General features: G+C 38.0%; 1 protein-coding gene across 1 annotated transcript in view; it reads left to right on the forward strand.

The window, feature by feature from the left end:
* Positions 1 to 20,538, forward strand: part of Tbc1d32 (TBC1 domain family member 32) — a 284,344-nt gene that overhangs the window by 107,919 nt on the left and 155,887 nt on the right. The window contains exons 7-13 of the mRNA XM_041653588.1: positions 6,842 to 6,967; positions 8,701 to 8,779; positions 8,904 to 9,007; positions 9,097 to 9,158; positions 10,043 to 10,187; positions 13,063 to 13,122; positions 18,780 to 18,870. Coding sequence (XP_041509522.1) covers positions 6,842 to 6,967; positions 8,701 to 8,779; positions 8,904 to 9,007; positions 9,097 to 9,158; positions 10,043 to 10,187; positions 13,063 to 13,122; positions 18,780 to 18,870 — 667 coding nt within the window. The remainder of the gene's footprint in view (positions 1 to 6,841; positions 6,968 to 8,700; positions 8,780 to 8,903; positions 9,008 to 9,096; positions 9,159 to 10,042; positions 10,188 to 13,062; positions 13,123 to 18,779; positions 18,871 to 20,538) is intronic.

Raw genomic sequence — 20,538 nt, forward strand, 5'->3', positions numbered from 1 at the left:
AATTGACCTTAAATTTCTATCAATAAAGCAAAATCTATACTAATGCAAATTATTCATACCTATATCATATCCCCCTTTAAATGTAAAAGAACATTTATAAACATTTTTTGGGAATATGGGCGCAGTTATTTCTCTCCAAACTGCTTCCTGCTGAATGGGGGCGTCGTTAATTAGGTCTTTCATGGTATAACTTGTGTGCTAGTTTCATCTCAGTTAGCAGTTGAGCGAAGCAATTTTCTGAGGATGTTCACACCAACCCTTCAGGAGGGCGTGGTCCATCATACCAAATCGGAATAGAAGAAATGAACAAGGTCTCATCCTCTGTGAAAACAAAATAAGAAACTCCTTTCCAAAGTATCATATCCTTAGATCCAAATTCATAATATCTATGTTGGATTAGTTCAGCAGTATTTATAAATAAATATCTTTTAGCATCTGTTTCTCCTTCCTCAGCATTTAAACAATTCAAAGAGAGCATAATAGCATACAGTATCAAAAGTCTCTGTGTATTTTCCATCTTTGTACGCTTTGTTTTAACCTCTATTTTGTTTATTTTTACTTTCAACTCTTTGCTTTTTGAGACAGGTTCTCTGTATCTTTGACCTGAAGTAACTCTGTAGACCAGGCTGTCTTTGAACTCTCAGAGATCCGCCTGTCTCTGCCTCCCAGGCATTAGGGATTAAAGGTGTACACTACTACACCTTGAACTCACAGAGATCTGTTTGTCTCTGCCTTCTAGGCACTGGGATTAAAGGCATGTGCTACCACACCTTGAACTCGCAGAGGTCTATCTCCCTCTGCCTACCAAGTGTTGGGATTAAAGGTGTGTACCACACACAACAACTCTCTTCCTTTTTTTTTGTTACTTTAAGAACTTCAACTTTTAGTCTGCTTATATTTTTAACACACTGTAAACCATTTAAAAATTTTCTTTGTCTTTGAATCTCTCTTTACTGTATATCTCTCTTTTTCTGACCACACGAGTCTTTAATTTACCAAGCAATATCAGTAGGATTAAAGGCGTGGCTTTGCCGGCTGGATCCAGCCCATTCCTTAGCTTTCCAGCCTCATGGCTGAGGTACTGGCTGTAGCCAGCAAGCGAGCTTCAGCAGCCTGTGCTTGCAAACCGCACAAACCGCCTGTGTAAAAGAGTCAGAGTTTGTCCTGGCAGGACAGCCCAGAAAGCCGGCATTTTTAAATGGCACAGCTTTTTTCCTGCTATGGCTGAAAACCAAAAAGCATGTGTTCAGCTTTTCGTCAACACCATTTAAGTGTTTAGTGGCAGGACCTCTTAATGAGCTGCAGGCTTTGCAGCTAAAGCTGAGTCAGGAAGCCTCTCTTAGATGAAAGCGCATGCTTGCCTCTAACAAGCAGAGCAGGCCTGAGAACTAGTCTAGTTGCCATCAAACAAATCGTAGCACTTTACTCCAAATGCTCTATTCAAAAGCTCTGTCCTCCACAGGAGCCAGACAGAGATCGCAATGGCGGCACAGCCCCAGGAAGTCGCGCTTTAAAATGACACAGCGTTTTTTTCTGCTACTGTTGCCGAATCAGGAAATCTCTCTACAGCATGCCACCAACAAACAGCAAAAATCTGTGTTAAACTCTCTCTCCCTTATTTTTAAGCCTTCTCAGGTTTTTTAAATGGGTTTAGTTGTCCACACGTCTGGGCGCCAACTGTAGTAATAGCTCAGTCGGTAGAGCATGAGACTCTTAATCTCAGGGTCGTGGGTTCGAGCCCCACGTTGGGCGCCATATGTAGTAATAAGAGCGGCGGGGCTGCGTCCCCAACACCCCAGCCGCCTGCCCGGCTAGCTTATGCCCTGAAATAATTACACGAACACTGTATTCTTTTAATCACTGCTTGGCCCATTCTCTTCTAGGCTAATTCTCACATATTAATTTAGCCCATTTCTAATCATCTATGTGTGGCACCCCAAGGTGCGCTTACCGGGAAGATTCTAGCCTATGTCCATCCTGGGTCGGAGCTTCATCCCGGGAGCGGGGCATGGCGTCTCTCTCAGGCTTCTGCTCCAGGGAGGAGAGCTGTTGAGACTCTGAGCTTACTTCCTCTTCCTCCCAGTATCCTGTTCTGTTTTCTCCACTGTAGTAATAAGGGCGGCGGGACTGCATTCCCAGAACCCCAGCCGCCTGCCCGGCTAGCTTATGCCCCGAAATAATTACACAGACACTGTATTCTTTCAAGCACTGCTTGGCCCTTTAGCTCTAGCACTGACAGGCTAATTCTCACATCCCGATCAACCCATCTCTAACAATCTGTGAGAACCGGTCTTACCGGGAAGATTCTAGCCTAGTCCATCCTGGGTTGGAGCTTCATGCCGGGAGCGGGGCATGGTGTCTCTCTCAGGCTTCTGCTCCAGGGAGGAGAGCTGTTGAGACTCTGAGCTTACTTCCTCTTCCTCCCAGTATCCTGTTCTGTTTTCTCCTCCCACCTATCTTCTAACCAATAAAATGGGCCAGGGCAGTTCCTTTATTAGCCAATGACCTTCCTCCATCAGCTTATAGTGTTTCCAGACAAATTTTTAGGATTAGAATATTGTATACATATACATGTACAATAGATGTCACTAACTTATTCATTGCAAACGATATTTTGTAGTTGACAAACATCTCACCAGTTCTTATGCATGAAAGTTTAGCAGTTTATTAGAAAAAAGACTTTGGGGAGGATCAGCAAGTGAATCGCTTGTCAAGACCCCTGATGATCTGAGTTCAGTCCCTGGACCCTCATGGTAGGAGGAGAAAGCTGAGTCCTATAAGTCTTCTGGCTTTTGTGCACAATTCCACACCCCTACATATCCACTCTCCCACATTAAGTAAGCAAGCAAGCAAACAAACAATGAAAAACATTTAAAAAGAAAAAATTTTGAGGAAGCAATTATATTAAATTTTATCTGTTCATATTTTGAAAGGTTTTAGAGACTACTATTTATTGATGTCTTGTTTTTATTAGAAAGTCATTTTGAATTAGAAACTACATAGGATTTTAAATGTGATAACATAGTAAACATTTATTTCTAAGTGTTTCTAATCACATTTTTTGCAGTATTTCATGGAAAAAATAAGCTTACATTTAGTTTATTAAAGGGAATTTAATATGGTTTCATTTTAAAAACTATGTTAGTGAAGGAAACAAAGAGGTTTGCCTGCACTATTTCCTGGGACTAGCAACCATGTAAAATCCCATGAGGGAGTTTGATTTTTATGTTGTTGATCAGGAAAAACAAATTTTATCAAAGCAAGAGGATAAAAGGTGAACTGAGCTTTGATAAATACAGCAGTGTGAAAGAACAGATGAAAAAAGAAATTAGCCCAAGAAGAAAAATTTATGGGCTGTAACTCAAGTTAAAATATTTGTTTGTAAGGCCGTAAAAGTACACAGCAGGAATGAAAGACAAGTGCGGTTACTTTTCTATTGCTGTGATGAAACAACCATGGCAGCTTACAACAGGAAGTATTTGATTTGGCTGATGGTTTCAGTTCATAATGATGGAGTGAAGGAACAGCTGAGTTTTTACATCATGAAGGGGAGAGAGAGAGAGAGAGAGAGAGAGAGAGAGAGAGGAAAGAGAGAGGAAAGAGAGAGAATCACTGTGAATCACAGGAATCTTTTGAAACATCGAAGCTGGCCCCCAGTGACATACCTTCTCTAGCATGCTTCCAAATCTTTCCCAAACAGTTCCAACAACTGGGTGCCAAGAATTCAAGTACATGAACTTTTGGGGGCCATTCTCATTCAAACCACAACAACCAGTACACATAAATTATTTTTTATCTGTTCATATTCTGCAAGAGCAGGAGAACAATTGCATATGGAAATAGAAAATCAGGACTAATTGGGCTTAATGCTTACAAAGCCAAGGAAAATTATAACCTTTGTATATTGTAAATAAATCTTTCTTTTGGAATTGCTTATCTTAATTATATTTTAAAAGTTTCTCTAGTGGTCCTAATATGTGGAGACCAAATGTCTGCAGTTGGTCATATTTTCCTTATAGAAAGTATAAATTTTAAAAAATTAATGAGTTTCTTTTTTTGAACTCCTGTACGTAGCACGAACTGGTTACTCTCACTCCTGTCCACTCCCTATTCATCAGCTTCTCCCTAAAATCTTTTACATTTATTTGTGTCAATTTGAGAAACAGATTTTTTGAGTATATATATATATACACACACACACACTAATAAATTACCTCCCATGAGAACAATACTGAGATTTATCCTGAATGAGCATGTTGGAGTTTGTGTCGTACAATTGAATTTACTTTTTAAAATTTAGTTTTTAAAAACTTTTAATTAATTAATTTTTTCTTTGGCAAAGTCACACAAGTCTTTTAATGTGTTTTCGTTACTTACCCCACCCTGTTTTCTGTCCCTCTCACCCCTGATAGCCTTTCCTTACTAAGTCTCTTTTCCTATATTCATGACTTTTTATTTTGTTTTGTTTCCCTCTGACTGTGGCCCTGGATTTGGGCCTGTCTACTGCAGTCTGCGGGCTCAGTAGTGGGTACAAAACTGGGTATTATGCATTTCCTTCTGTCAGAGTCTGTTGGCAATAATTCAATTCCTCTCACATCCGTAGCTGACCCTGGGCACGACTGGTCTTGTAGAGGTCATGCAATTTCTTTCCGTGGCTGTGCCATGCTCTTCTCCTCATCTTATTGCTTTCTTGCCCCCAGATGTGGTGGTTCCTGAGATGGTGCAGATGTTTTGTTTAGGACTGATCTCTGCTGCCACGTGTTCTCAGTATCTTGTGCAGCCGTGGGTGTCTGCATTGACCTCTGTTCACTGCAGAGAGCTGCTCTTCTGAGTAACTTTACGCTAGCATTTGTTAATCCATTCCTGGTTAGGCCGCTTGAGGCAGGTCATCTGGGGATGTGTCCTGGTTGAAGGTTTTTTAAACCTTAGACTTTTGGGTATGGCTTTAGGTATATCTTTGGATATGTTATTTAGTCTCAATTTTTCAAATGAATTATTTTCCAGAAATGTTTCTTTTTAAATGAATAATTCTAATTTATCCTACTGAAATAAAAGATATCAGAGAATACTTTATTTTCCTTTTGGCATTTTGCTTTATTTTCTTGATTATTAGCAAAAATACTAAATGAAATTAGATATGAGATTAAATTACTTTTATGAATTGCAAATTTTGTCTTTAAATTGATTACTTGTAAATACATTCTTGCTTAGAGACCTTTCTTTTGGATAAATTTCAAGTAGTAAATTCTTAATGGGATTTTATTCAAAAAGTTACCAGGAAATGAGAAATTACTTAACATTGGGTGCTTCTGATTTCTCAATCAGAATGTTTCTTTCTAATCTTGCTAATGCCTATCATGGGTGTGTTTAAAAGTTTTTCCCATGGGACTCTATAGCACTCTGCGTTTCCCCCCATCTGAAATAGTTGAGTCTGTGATGGAAGTCTCTGCTGCCTCTCTGTTTCTCCCTGGGTTGATTTGTATCAGGTGACCGGAGTTTGAGTAGAAGCTTGGCCTTGCTGTGTTGGGTTTTCTTTCCTTCCTTCTTTCTTTCTTTCTTTCTTTCTTTCTTTCTTTCTTTCTTTCTTGGAAATGCTGTCCTGATTTTATTAGTACACATGAATTGAAATATTACATTGTACTTCATAAATAAGAACAATTATTATGTTAGTCACAAAACTCTAAAATATTATATGAGATGAAAATGCCTACTGCCTTTATGAGATCATAGATTCAGACGTATTTGTTTCTTCCCATTCTAAAATTATTTTAAAACTAACTGTCTAGATTAGGAACTTTTTTAGTTCTTTTGGCACAGTTCTAATAATCTTGATGACTTTCTTAATTCTGATATATTACAGATTTAGTTCATGTAATTCCTGTCTCTCTAAGGATATTTGGTTTCTTTTTTTTTTTCATTAAAGATTTCTGCCTCCTCCCCGCCACCGCCTCCCATTTCCCTTCCCCTCCTCCAATCAAGTCCCCCTCCCTCATCAGCCCAAAGAGCAATCAGGGTTCCCTGCCCTGTGGGAAGTCCAAGGACCACCCACCTCCATCCAGGTCTAGTAAGGTGAGCATCCAAACTGCCTAGGCTCCCCCAAAGTCAGTATGTGCAGTAGGATCAAAAACCCATTGCCATTGTTCTTGAGTTTTTCAATTGAAGCTTTGTTCTACTGAAGCGGAACCTTCTCCACTTGTGTCCCTTGGGTCATAGTGTTTGGGCGGGGTGTGGGGGGGGATTGTGATTGGATTCTGTAATGATTAGGAATAGCCTTTTTGGGGGAAGGCAGAAATTCATTTTTGCACTTTACTGCTGAATTAGCTTTTCTACTTCAGTGGCTAAAAGGCCAGGAAGTATGGTCCAGCAGAAAGATGAAAACGGTTGATGAGATTGTTCCCTGGGAGCTGTTCACAGAGGCTGGAATAGGAATGCTTTTCCAGGGGCTCGGCGGGCAGTACGCTGGAATTAAGTCTGACAAACTGTAGAAGCTCCAGTTGGGAGGCCTATGAGGATGGGGATGTCCAGGATGAGGCTCCTGGAAACTGCTGCACGATGAGTCCAAAGCAGCCACCATCCATTTCTCTTGGCTGTGACATAGTCGCAGTGCACGTACGGTTTCAGATTTTGTTACAGAAGACAGCCTGCTTTTCCTTTCTCTATTTAGCACTTAGTTTACAAAAACTGTTCCCCCGAGTTATTTTATAAAAGGGTGTCAGATTCTCAAAAGCAACTCATCAACACATAGTTCCTCTGGCTCTTCCTTTTAGTAGTGTGTTTAATATTATCTTGGAGAATTGACATTCTTCCAGCATTACTAATGCTGTTATTTTAAAATCCGCAGGTGAGATACGAAGCTTTACAGACGCTGTGCTCAGCCCCTCCATCCGATGTCCTGAACTGTGAAAACTGGACCACTCTCTGTGAAAAACTCACCACGTCTCTGTCCGATCCAGATCCTGCGTTCACTGTAAGGAGACAGCCATGAATTGCTCTTTTTGACCCAAGTGGGATTTCATCATTTTCCTTAGTAGCTCAGCCGTGGAACTTCAGTTTAAGGTTTAAATCACAAGGAAGACAAGAGGCAGCCATAGGAAAACAGGGTACCAGATACATCTGTCTGCTTTAAATCACACTCTTCCATCAGTGGGGATACTATTAGACTAGTGACAGAAACGATTCAGGAACACTTTTGTTATTTATATCAAAACAGAAAGATGTAACCAGGCAGTGGTGGTGCACACCTTTAATTCCAGAATTGGGAGGCAGAGGCAGGCGATCTTTGTGAGTTCAAGGCCAGCCTTTTCCACAGAGTGACTTCCAGGACAGCAAGGGCTGTTACACAGAGAAACCCTGTCTCGAGGAAAAAAAAGAAAAAACATGCTTGTCTAATATTTAGATGCAATTCAAAATTACAAATCCAAAAAAGTATTATACACTTCTACAAAAACTTTGATATGAGAACTTCAAGGGGAAAAAAAGAGATATTTTAGGGTCACCTTTAGCATTTCAAAGCTAAGAAGAAATACAGTTGTCAGTTTGCCTGTCCCCCGCCCCCCCCCATATGTGAGGGAATAGAAGCATGTCTGAATATATTTTCTTTATTTTAAAAATGATAACTTTATAAACATGGTAAAGTTACTGTGTAGCAAGGTTCATCTCATTACTTGGGTTCACAAATTATAAACAGTTGTTAGAAAGACAACTGTGGATAGGATCAAATCGTTTTGGACAAATATGACTTTCTTTTGTTTCAAGTTTTTGCTGCATCTAAATTGCCAGCTACATCATTGCTGTTCTATAGAACTGTTGTGTGTAACTGCCTGAAGCCTGTGGCATTTGAAAAATGACAGATTCTTATGAGTTTCTGCAGCTATGAACATGGACTTCAAACGCTTAACAGCCTTTGTTCAGTGGGAATGTCTTAGAGATATCGGAAGATATCATTAACCATCTGGGGACCTATCTCCTGTGAAAATATCAGCCTGGGTGATATAAACAAGGTTATTAATTTTGTTCCTGTAGATTAGAAAATGTGAGGCAAGATTGTTTTTATTTAATGGCACCTTGTATTTCGCAGGTAAAATTACTCTTCCCCTGATATTTAAGTGGTTTATAAGAAAATGAAGGGATTGGCACCATTGTAATGCCTGCTAGTGTCAGGCACATTTTAACTTGATTTGGTTCTTATTCGTTTTTTTTCTTTTGTACCTTTCTTCATGAGTTTTGATAAATTGAAAATTAAAAATTTATGTAGTATTTTTTTCTAATGAATAGGCACCATTCCCAGAAAACCTCTCAAATGTTTACTAAATATATGGAAACAATTCCTGGATTTGGAAACATGAGGTCTTGAAATGGAGTGTTGCCTATGGGCCTACTGCTCAATGACACCATTACTTAAAGGCTGTGGGACCTCCCTGCAAGCCTTCAGCCTCATTCCCAGTACCCACTGACCTCCAGCTTTCTGCCCTTGCTGTTACCAGGTTTCACAGCCATGCGTTTTTATCATCTGTTTTACTATTAGTTGTGGTAAATTTTACTTTTGGGCATTGAACAAGAATATGCCTTTTAAAACAGACATGCCCATCACCTGGGTTTGCATAGTGTATTTTGTGTTTATTTTCTGTTTAAATGTATAAAGTGTTTCATCTGTGCTGTTGTAAAAAGCTTAGGTAAGAATGTGCTGTCTCATTTCTGTAGGACCGGATTTTAAAGTTCTATGCACAGACTTTTACACTCTCACCGTTACACATGACCAAGGAAATTTATACAAGCTTAGGTATGTTTATTACATCACTTCTAATGTTTTCTCTTACGTATACTCAAGAAAAATGCATAAGAAATGATGTTTCCCAGAAACATTATGTTGTATAATGACTATATATTTTCATCTTTCTTTTCAGCTAAATATCTGGAGTTATACTTTCTTTCTAGAGAAAATCACATTCCTACTCTTTCAAGTGGAGTAGACATCAGCAGTCCCAATGTGACCCGCTTACTGAAAAAGGTATCCGTTTACGGCAATGCACACTATGAAACATAGATCTATTATTTCAGAATTACAGTATCTTGAGAGCTTTTGTACATGTCTTCCAGGTTCGCCTTTTGAATGAGTATCAGAAAGAAGCTCCATCCTTTTGGATTCGACACCCAGAGAAGTAAGTCCCTCAACTCAGGCGATGTAAGGCATGGGCTGTGCCCCTCAGGTGTTTCAGAGACAGAAGGGAACTTACATGGTTCAGTGTGCTGCTTAGGGTTTGTCAGCCTGACACAAAATAGAATCACTCAGGAAAGGAAACCATCAGCTGAGGAATTGCCTTCATCACATTGGCCTACGGGGCATTTTCTCAACTGCACATTGGTGCAGGAGGGCCTCCTGTGGACTGGGCCTTCTGTAGGCTGTGGGACTGGGCTGTGTAAGAGAAGTGTGCAGTGAGCCAGAGGAAGCAGGCTCAAGGAGGCAAGTCAGTAAAAAGCGCCTCCATGGTTTCTACCTGAAGCTCCTGCCTCAAGTTCATGTCTTGATGAAGTATAGCTGGTTCAACCTTTTCCTCTTCAAGTTGCTTTTGGGCATGGTGTTTATCACAGCAACATAGACGCACACTAGGACAGAAGGTATTAACACAGTTTTTCTTTGGTATATGCATTCTTAGCTATACAAATGGTCCTACCCAAGTATTGTTTTTATGTTACCAACAACATTGTGAAAGTAGGATGTTGAGGTCTTGGGTTCTTAGTGACGTTTGCTACTTTGGACAAGTTTTTTAAAATATTCTGATATGATGGTAAGAGCATCTGCGAGTCTCAAACTGAAAGGTACATCTGGAGACTTGAGTATTGAAGTAGAAAGAACGTAGGTTTTTAGAACAGAAAAACCGACTGTGACTGTTAACCTTTACTCTTTATAGAAAATAAAAAAGAAAAGAAATTCTAAAGATTACATTCCACATCGTTATTCCAGAAGGATAAGAACATCACTGTTCCCATGTACACTAACTGTTGTTTGTTTACTTTTTAAAATGATTTTTCCCCCAAATCTAAGGTATATGGAGGAAATTGTGGAGAGCACTTTGTCCCTGTTATCGGTAAAACATGATCAAAGCCATCTTGTCTCACAGAAGATTTTGGATCCCATCTATTTTCTTGCATTAGTTGATACTAAAGCTGTGTGGTTCAAAAAATGGATGGTAAGGAAAAATTGGTTCTTCTCTATGATTTTAGTGATTGGCCAGCTTTGTGTGCCTGGTGTATGCTGAATTCTAATTGATTTTCTGCATATGTTAATCCTTTTACCTGTACACAGATGGAAGTGGTGGTAGGGCCAGTGCCCTGTTCGGGGGTGTCAGATATAAAGCATGGGGAAGATATTTTGCTCAGAATGTTTTGCATAGTGAAAGTCAGGATGGGATTTTTATGAAGTGATCTGTTTGAGTCTATTCAAGATGAATGATCTATCATGGATCTTAATATCCATGAATCTAAGCCTATAAAAATATAAATAACTGTGGCAGTTTTTCTTAGGTTCAGAGCATTGGTTTTCAACACACTTCCTAATGCTGAGACCCTTTAACAGAGTTCATCATGTCATGGTGACTCTCAAACATACGATTATTTCCTTGCTACTTCATAACTGTAATTTTGCTACTGTTTTGAATTGCAGTGTAAATATCTGATATGCTGGATATCTGATATGCGGCTTCCAAAGGGGTTGAGACCCACAGTTTGAGAACCACTGGTTTAGAGGCTAATGCCCAGAATCAGTTTTGTTTGCTGCTTCCCTGACCCTGCATTATGTCTAATGCCTGAATCTGGCAGTTTCCAGTGAAGCTTATGACATCCCCAAGCTGGAGGTCATGTTAAAGCGATCTTTGTACTGTCACCCGCCAGCTGGTGTGAAGTAGCAGAGTCCCTATCTTGTAGCAACAGCAACGCTGATTTCTGTGCTCAAGTCTTTCTCTCGCACATTGTCTACCCAGCTCTGGGTTTTTGTCTCGCCGGAGCAGAGGGAGGGGACAGGGACTTGCCATGCAAGTGTGACCCTCTCTGAATTCAGCAGACCAGTTGAAAGCTGACTTTGTCTTCGGATGTTGAAAGTCTGTGATATGTGCCCAGTTTATTAGAGCACGACTCTGTAGTGTGCATGACCTTACATAACCTATGTAGTACTGTTTGGTAGTCTTTAAATTTATTAGTATTAATTAAATCAGTTTAATTAACCTGAATCTTTTGTACCCTACATCTGATGCTTTTTAATTTTCTCAAAGATGAAACTAGTTTCATTGAAGACAATATGCAAAAAGTATAAAAGCATATTAAAGAAAACCCTATAAAACACAGAGGTCACCATTAAGTCCTAGATTGTAGGCAGAGGCTGCTCATTGGTTTTTTGGCCTCTCAGATCCAAAATAATCACCCAGAAACAGTATTATTATATCACTGCTTGGCCTATTAGCTCATACTTCTTATTGACTAGCACTTATATATTAAATTAACCCATTCCTATTGTTTTATATTTTACCACGAGGCTCGTGATTTACTGGTACTGGAGTGGGCATCTTTCTCCTCTGGTGGCTACATGGTGTCCCTCTGACTCTACCTACTCTCTCCTCTTCTATCTGCTTGGAATTCCCACTTTGCCCTATTCTGCACTGCAATAGACCCAAAGCAGCTTCTTTATTAACTAATGGTATTCATAGCATACAGAGGGGAATCCCACATCCTAGGTTTATATAGATTCATATTTACATAATATATATCAATATGGTTAAGTGTTTTAAACAAAAATTAAATTATAGTCTGGTAACTGCAAAGCCTTTTTACTTAACATTTTGATTTTCATAAAGTGAATGAGGCAGATCACCAAAATTAAACACTAAAAATTTATTAAATTAATTATTTTATTTATGCTCTTTAAAACAACAGGAATTTATCTCATTCCCCTGTACCATTTGAGTCTAAGGTAAGAGTTGGCAGACATTTAATGGATAGGGCCGGGCAGTCAGTGTTTCTGGTTTTGTGCACTGAACAGTTTTTGCAGCTTTTCAGTCTAAATGGTATCAGATACAGGCTGTTCCAATAAGACATTTATACAAATTCATAGTGGGTAGATTTTGTTTTAGGGCTGTAGTTTGCTGAACTTTCTGTTTTGAACCAGGTTGGTCTTGAACTCATTATGTAGTTGAAATGGACTTGAATTCTAATTCTCATACCTCCATCTCCCAAATGCTGGGGATTATAGCTCTCAATCACCATGTCTGACAGAATAGGGTAATACTAAAGTATGCCAACATATGTTCTCTATTAATACTGAGAAATGGACTAATTGAAATGATTTTAAGCCAAAGAGCTAAATCACACAGGGGTTTGGTGAACTTTGAATAAAAGCACTGACTAATGAATTAAAAATTCTATCACCAGAATTCTGATGAAGTTTTTAGTGATGTTTTAATTATTTTATTGTTTTTAAATAAAATGAAGGAACAAATTTAAGCATTAAAGTTGCTTAGCTAAAAAACATATCCTTGACTTCTTACAGTGTCATATATGTATGTGTTTAATTCCATCTATTATTGGTCCAAAGGAAATAAAGACATTTTGAGCATTGCCATTTATTTAAAAATAATAGTGATATAGAGTGGCAAAGATGTTGTCTTGTTGGAGAATCTCACCTTTGCAAATTTCTGTGTGTGTAGTCAGTGTATGATTAGTGGTCTTTGCCCCTCTCATTTACATATTATTCCACCTTGGTTCATACACTGCTAGCTGGGCATACTACTTTGGAGGTATTCTTTTTAAAAAAATTAGCATAGAAATTGGATGTAGGTAATGAATTGTTGCCCTCATCTCTAATCTGTCACTAAATGGTCTACACTACTTTTATGCAATTTGCATTCTTGTGATTCCTATGCTTGTAGTTCATTGCACAGAGGTAAACTCTGCTTGACATTGATTATAATATTTTAAACCATAGTTATGGTGTGGTTTATGATATTGTAAACGATGGAGGAAATGGATTTTAAATGGTATACCTTTAACATTAAATGCTTTTCTCTTTAATTTTAGCATGCGTATTACAGCAGAACTGTAGTACTAAGACTACTTGAAAAGAAATATAAATCTCTGGTAAGCATGTCTGGTATTTTTGCTGAGAAATAATATCACAAAAAAGTTATGTACTGTATTAGTGTCTTAAATATGCAAAGTTGAGTGACAGTGATTCATATTGGGTAATGAGGCAATCCCTTTTAATGTGATCATAAACTCCTATTCTATGAAATGTAAAGAGATAAAAGTTGAGTCTTAATGTACAATAAGGGAAACAGTTAGGAAACAGGCAAGTATATGGCAAATTGGGCTGCCTTAAATGATAGACTGGCTTGAAAGAAGCCATATTTTTAGGTTATTAACATGAAATTTGACTCAGGTCAGCTATTAATAAGGCAGTTGCTTCTATAAAATATACTGATATGCTGCGTGAAAGTGGCCCGAAAAAGACTCAGAGAGGAATGCTTTTGTGTTTGCATAAAATTGATCTGAATTTTACTAAATACAGCTAGATACTGTTAATGTCTTACCACAAATAGCCATGTCCATTGCTATTATGTAATAATGTATAAGGATACTGAAAGGAATTAAAAAGAAATAAATAAAACAGATAATAATTGACAAACATGAAAACATGTAATTTTAAAATGCATTTAAGATGGTAATAAATATGATTTATGTATTGAGGCAGAACTTTCAATCTATAAGTTATTTGAATGGAGGATTCCTGATTGTGAATTTTTGGATTTGAGCAATGGAGCAAAAAGTGACCATGGGGAAACTTGATTTTGTGTTTGACAATGTAGAGAATATATATAGCTGGAGAAGGGGAGAGGAGCATTGACTAATGGCAGGGGACTTTATTTGTAGAGGCCAATGGTCCTGGAAAAGGTGTAGGACAATTGAAATAGATTTTTTTGCTGTTATTAATGCTTTATTTCTTTTATTGAGCTATACATTTTTCTCTTCTCTCCTCCTTTCCTCCCCCTCTTCTTCTACCCTCTCCCATGATTCCCATGCTCCCAATTTACTTAGGAGATTTTGTCTTTTTCTACTTCCCATGTAGGTTAGATCCTCTTTGTTGTAGGTTCTCTGGGATTGTGAATTGTAGACTGGTTTTCTTTGATTTATGTCTAAAAGTCACTTATGAGTGAGTACATATGGTATTTGTCTTTCTGGCTCTGGGTTACTTCACGCAATACGATGTTTTCTAGATCCATCCATTTGCCTGCAAATCTCAAGATGTCATTTTTTCTGCTGTGTAGTACTCCACTGTATAAATGTACCACATTTTCCTTATCCATTCTTTGGTCAATGGCATTTAGGTTGTTTCCAGGTTCCGGCTATGACAAACAATGCCACTATGAGCATAGTTGAGCACACATCCTTGTGGTACAATTGAGCATCCTTTGGATATATACCCAAAAGTGGTATTGCTGGGTCTTGAGGAAGGTTTCCTAATTTTCGGAGAAATCTCTATAATGATATCCAAAGGGGATGTACCAATTTGCACTCCCACCAGCAATGCAGGCATGTTCCCTTTACCCCACATCTTCTCCAGCATAAGTTGTCATCAGTGTTTTTGATCTTGGCCATTCTTACAGGTGTAAAATGGAATCTCAGAGTTGTTTTTGATTTGCATTTCTCTGATGATTAAGGATGTTGAACATTTACTTATTTGTCTTTCAGCCATTTTAGATTCCTCTGTTGAGAGTTCTCTGTTTAGGTCTGTATTCCATTTCTTCTTATTGGAATATTTGTTCTTTTGATGACCAATTTCTTGAGTTCTTTGTATATTTTGGAGATCAGTCCTCTGTTTGATGTGGGGTTGGTGAAGATTTTACCCATTCTCTAGGCTGTCGTTTTGTCTTGTTGACCATGTCCTTTGCTTTACAGAAGCTTCTCAGTTTCAAGAGGTTCCATTTATTAATTGTTTCTCACAGTGTCTGTGCTGCTGGGGTTATGTTTAGGCAGTTGTCTCCTGTGCCAGTGTGTTCAAGTGTACTTCTCACTTTCTCTTCTTTGAGGTTTAATGTGGTTGGCTTTATATTGAGGTATTTGATCCATTTGGTCTTGAGTTTTGCGCATGGTGATAGATATGGATATCTTTTCATTCTTCTACATGTTGATATTAAGTTATGCCATCACAGTGGATTTTTGATCCTACTGCACGTACTGGCTTTGTGGGAGCCTAGGCAGTTTGGATGCTCACCTTATTAGACCTGGATGGAGGTGGTTCTTGGACTTCCCACAGGGCAGGGAACCCTGATTGCTCTTTGGGCTGATGAGGGAGGGGGACATGATTGGGGGAGGGGGAGGGAAATGGGAGGCTGTGGCTGGGAGGAGGCAGAAATCTTTAATAAATAAATAAAAAAAAACAAAATAACACAGACTCAGAAAAAAAATAAAAAAAATAAATAAAAAATACCATCTGGAAGACTCTTAAAAAAAGTTATGCCATCACCATTTGTTAAATATGCCTTTTTTCCCATTTTACATTTTTTTTGCTTCTTTATCAAAAATCAGGTGTTCAAAGATGTGTAGATTGATATCTGGGTCTTCAATTCGCTTCCATTGGTCCTCCTGTCTGTTCTTATGCCAATACCAGGCTGTTTTCAGTACTGTAGCTCTGTAGTAGAGTTTGAAGTCAGATTGTGATGCCTCCAGAAATTCCTTCATTGTACAGGATTGTTTTGGCTATCCAGGGATTTTTGCTTTTTTATATGAATTTGAGTACTGTTCTTTCAAGGTCTTTGAAGATTTTTGCTGAGATTTTGATAGACATTGCATTCATAAACTTTTGGTAAGATTGCAATTTTTGCTATGCTAATTCTACCTATTCAAGAGCATGGGGATCTTACATTTTCTGGTGTCTTCATCAATTTCTTTCTTCAAAGATATAAAGTTCTTGTCATACAGGTTTTCCACTTGTTCGGTTAGAGTTACTCTGAGATATTTTATGCTATTTTTGGCTATTGTGAAGGGTGATGTTTTTCCTATTTCTTTCTCAGCCCATTTATCATCTGTGTACAGGAGGACTACTGAGTTTTTTGAGTTAATCTTGCATCCTGTTGCATTATTGAAAGTGTTTATGAGTTGTAAAAGTTTCTTGGTTTAATTTAGGATCGCTTACGTAAATTATCATATCAGCAAATAGTGAGAGTTTTATTTTTCTTTTCCTATTTGTATCCTCTTGATTTTTTTTTTTTTTGTTATCTTATTGCTCTATCCAGGACCTCAAGAACTATATTGGGTTTTTTTTTGTTTGTTTGTTGATTTTTATTGAGCTCTACATTTTTCTCTGCTCCCTTCCTTGCCTCTTCCTTCCCCTTCAGCCCTCCCAAGGTCCCCATGCTCCCAATTTACTCAGGAGATCTTGTCTTTTTCTACTTCTCTCAAGAACTATATTGACTAGGTTTAGAGAGAATGGACAACGTTGTCTTGTTCCTGGGATCACTGGGAGTTTCCATTCAGTTTGATATTGGCTGTTGGCTTGCTGTATGTTGTCTTTATTATGTTTAGGTATGTTCCTTGAATCCCTGCTCTCTCTAAGACCTTTATCATGAAAGTGTATTGTATTTTGTTTAACGCTTTTTAAACACATAATGAGATGATCATGTAGTTTTTATTTTTGAGTTTATTTATATGGTGGATTACATTGACAGATTTTTATGTGTTGAACCATCCTGCATCTCTGGAATGAAGCTGAGTTGATCATGGTGAATGATTTTTCTGTGTTCTTGGAATCAATTTGCCAGTGTTTTATTGAGTATTTTTGCATTAATGTTCATTGGTGTAGGAGGTCAGGCCCTCTCTCCTTGCAACAGGTCATGAGTGAAATTGATCTGTAATTCTCTTTCTTAGTAATGTCTTTATGTGGTTTGAGTATCAAGGTAATTGTAGCTTCATAAAAAGAGTTTGGCAATGTTCCTTCTGTTTCTATTGTGTGGAACAATTTGAGGAGTATTGGTATTAGTTCTTCTTTGAAAACCTTGTAGAATTCTGAGCTGAAACCAGCTGGTCCTGGGCTCTTTTTAGTTTCTTAGATGTGATAGGTTTGGATCTATTGCATTTGAAATGCAGACCTCACCAGGCATAGATCTGGATCTCTGAAGTTTGGTTTAGGCAAGATGGAAGTAGAGAAAGATTCTTCAACCAATTTGTGGATTTGGTGATTTTCTAGAAGGAGTCCTAGAATCTAGCAGGTATGTTTCAGGCTGTAATGTATTAAAATGAAAGGGAACAAAATAAAAAAGAAAAGATCTCTCCAGATGCCTAACGAGAGGGTAAGTTTCTGCCTGTCTTTCCCCATTGGGTTCCCACAGGCCAGCTTACCTCTTCCCGGACTGATGATTGATAAGTTGAGTGAAATATTGTGTATGGAGGAGTCTCTTAGAGACTGTGCCCAGATTATTTTACTTGATTTGGTCTGGGATCTTAGATTAATAGATTGAAAACAGATGTACAATATGAACAGCTCTATTTGTAGAAACACTTTAGTTATATGAAAAGCTTTTTCCTATTTTTAGGAATATTGACCAAACAAAACAGCAATAACAGAAAAGTGACCTCTGCATGAACATGGCCTGCTCTTTGGAAGAGAAGTGTGGGTTTGCTCTAGGATCTTATATCAGTTGTTACTGTTAATCTGTTCTTTGTGTGAGGTACCTTTGCATTTTCAGATCACCAACAATTTTATATCACCTAAGTTAACTCTCACCAGTCCTTACTTACCAGGGTGTCTATTTTCTTCAGGTATTAGAATTAAGAGTCATCTATAAGTAGTATGCCTGTGGGGCAGGAGAGATAGCTCAATGGTTAAGAGCATTTGTTGCTCTTGCAAGGGATGCAAGATTGCTTCCCAACATCCACACAGTATCTCACAGCCACCAACCACTCCATTTTAGGGGGCTCATTCCCCTCTTCTAACCTCACAGAGCACCTGCATGCATATGGTACACAGAAACTCACACAGGCACATATTTGTAATTAATATAGGTAAATAAAATTTTATAAGAAATGTGTCTGTGATGAAGGGGATTGGAAATTTTTGTCATTGAGAGTGGGGATATGATAATTGAGATCTTTGGGGACAGCCGGGCTGCACATCAGTTTTATGCCTTTCTTCTCTGAAATTTGAATTTTTAAAGTTAGTTTTCTGCAGTTCTGATAATTGAGGTGACAAATGTTAGATCCATTTGGTATTTGACTGGGCGGGTGAGAAGAAAAGGCCCCAAGTTAGGGAGGTGAGAAGAGACCTAGTCTGTCAGGCATCTGCACATCTAACATAAGGATAGTCTGTTTCCATAACTATACTTTATTTTTAAAAAAATTAATTATGCATACCTGCATGTGTGTCAGTGCACAATGTGTGAACCTGCTGCCTGCAGAGTCCTCAAGGTCTTTAGATTGTCTGGAACTGGAGTTACAGATGGCTGTGAGTTGAACCTGGTTCTCTGTAAGAACAAGTGTTGTTATAACCCCTGATCCCTCTACCCAGTACCTGTAGTTTAAATTTTAACAATAAGTTAACAGTTAATGGAGTAGTTTTCTCAATTTGTATGCTTTTAGATTAATTTTCACGGTCAGCATTTTCAGTGATAGGATCTTATATAGTATTTCATACATATACATAATTAGCCTTTTTAATATCCTTGATTAATTTTTGAATTTTTGGACACAATGGCTATGTATTTCTGAAGCCAATCAACTGTTATTATTATTTTTTTAATCAGATAACTACAGCAGTTCAGCAGTGTGTTCAGTACTTGGAATTGTGTGAGACTATGAGAACTGATGACATTTGGGGACATTCAAAGCATTGTGGTAAGTATTGTTTTATTACATATGCTAAAATGGCTAACTTCATTATTAGCAACTTAGTAATGGCTTACATTTCTTAAATATCTTATTTTAAAAAAATATTGTATTCATTGTACATGATACTGTATTTCTCTTAAGGTGCATATATTGTATGTGTTGAATACAATTCATTCCTACCATGTCTCTCTATCTTCTTTTTTACTTCCCATCCCGTGTCTTTTATTCTCCTAGACAGTCTGACCTCTGCTTTAATATCATATACATATATGTATATATGCATATATATGTGTGTAATAAATCATGTATATACAAAATGATTTATTTGTAACATGTGCATATATATATATAATTATATATATATATATATAAAATTTTGTGTGCATGACATGGAACTAAAATGAGAGAAAATGCTTTTGCCTGAGACTAGCTTAATTTTTTAACATGATTCATTATCTCTTGTTCAGTCTGTCTTCCTGAAAACGACATAATTTCCTTTTTTCTTGTGTCTGAAAAAGCTATTCAGCACACACATACACCCAGACATACACATGCGCACACACACTCACATATATGTGTATATATCTCCATTCCCTTGTTGTTGAACCCCTTGGCTGGTTCTATAACTTAGCTATTGTGAATGATGTCTTAATATTACTGATGTGTAAACAAGTCTGTGGTACACAGGCTTAGAGTCCTTTGTGCCAACACCCAGGAATGGCGTATCTGGATCATATGCTGCTCTTAGTTAGCATTTCCTGAAATTCCTCCATATTGATTTCCATAGTATCTGGGCTAGGATACATTTCCAGCAACAATCTTAGGGTTTCTTTTTATTTACATCCTATTTTGAGTTTTTTTTTTCAAACTACCTTGCTATCCTTTTATTACTTTTGTGTGTATGGGTATTTACTTGTTTGTACGTATGTCTATGTACTACATGCATGCCTCATATCAGTGGAGGCCAAAAAAGGGCACCGAATTCCCTGGAATTAGAGTTACAGATGGTTGTGAGCTATCGTTGGAGTGCTGGGAATTGAGCCCAGGTCTGTTGGAATAGCAACAAGTGCTCTTAACTACTGAGCCATCTCTCCAGCCCGACTCATAATTTATCTCCTTTATGGCTGCCATTCTGACTGGGGTGAGATGGACCCTTGGTGTCCGTCAACGTCAGTTTCCTTTCTCTGATGGCTGGTGAGGCTGAATTTTTCATAATTCTTTCATCAGTTCTCTTTCATCTTTGATAACTGTCATTCATTTAATTGGCTCATTTTATGTTTGGGGTGTTTGATTTCCTGTGGTTTTGGTTTTGGAGTCACTTGTGTATTCTAGATACTAATTTTCTGTCTGATGTGTAGCTAGCACAGATTTTCCCATGTTGTGTAGGATGTCGGCATTCAGTTCACTGCTCGCTTTGTTGTCCGGACATTTTGATATGAGGCCCCATTTGTTGATTGCTGGCTTTATTTCCTGAGCAGCAAAGTTATATTGAGAAGTTTATCTTGAAGTGTCTTTTCCAATTTATGATCTAGCAGTTTTAGCATTTCAGGTACTATTTTGAATTCTTGGGTCCATTTTGAGATTATTTGTTCAGATTGAAAGATAAATGTATAGTTTCATACTCACATGCAAAGATATCAATTGTCCCTGTGCTATTTAGTAAGCAGGTTGTCT

This window comes from Microtus oregoni, unplaced genomic scaffold (assembly GCF_018167655.1).
Source record: "Microtus oregoni isolate MIOR12 unplaced genomic scaffold, Mior012 000006F_ref0000085, whole genome shotgun sequence".
Taxonomy (NCBI): domain Eukaryota; kingdom Metazoa; phylum Chordata; class Mammalia; order Rodentia; family Cricetidae; genus Microtus; species Microtus oregoni.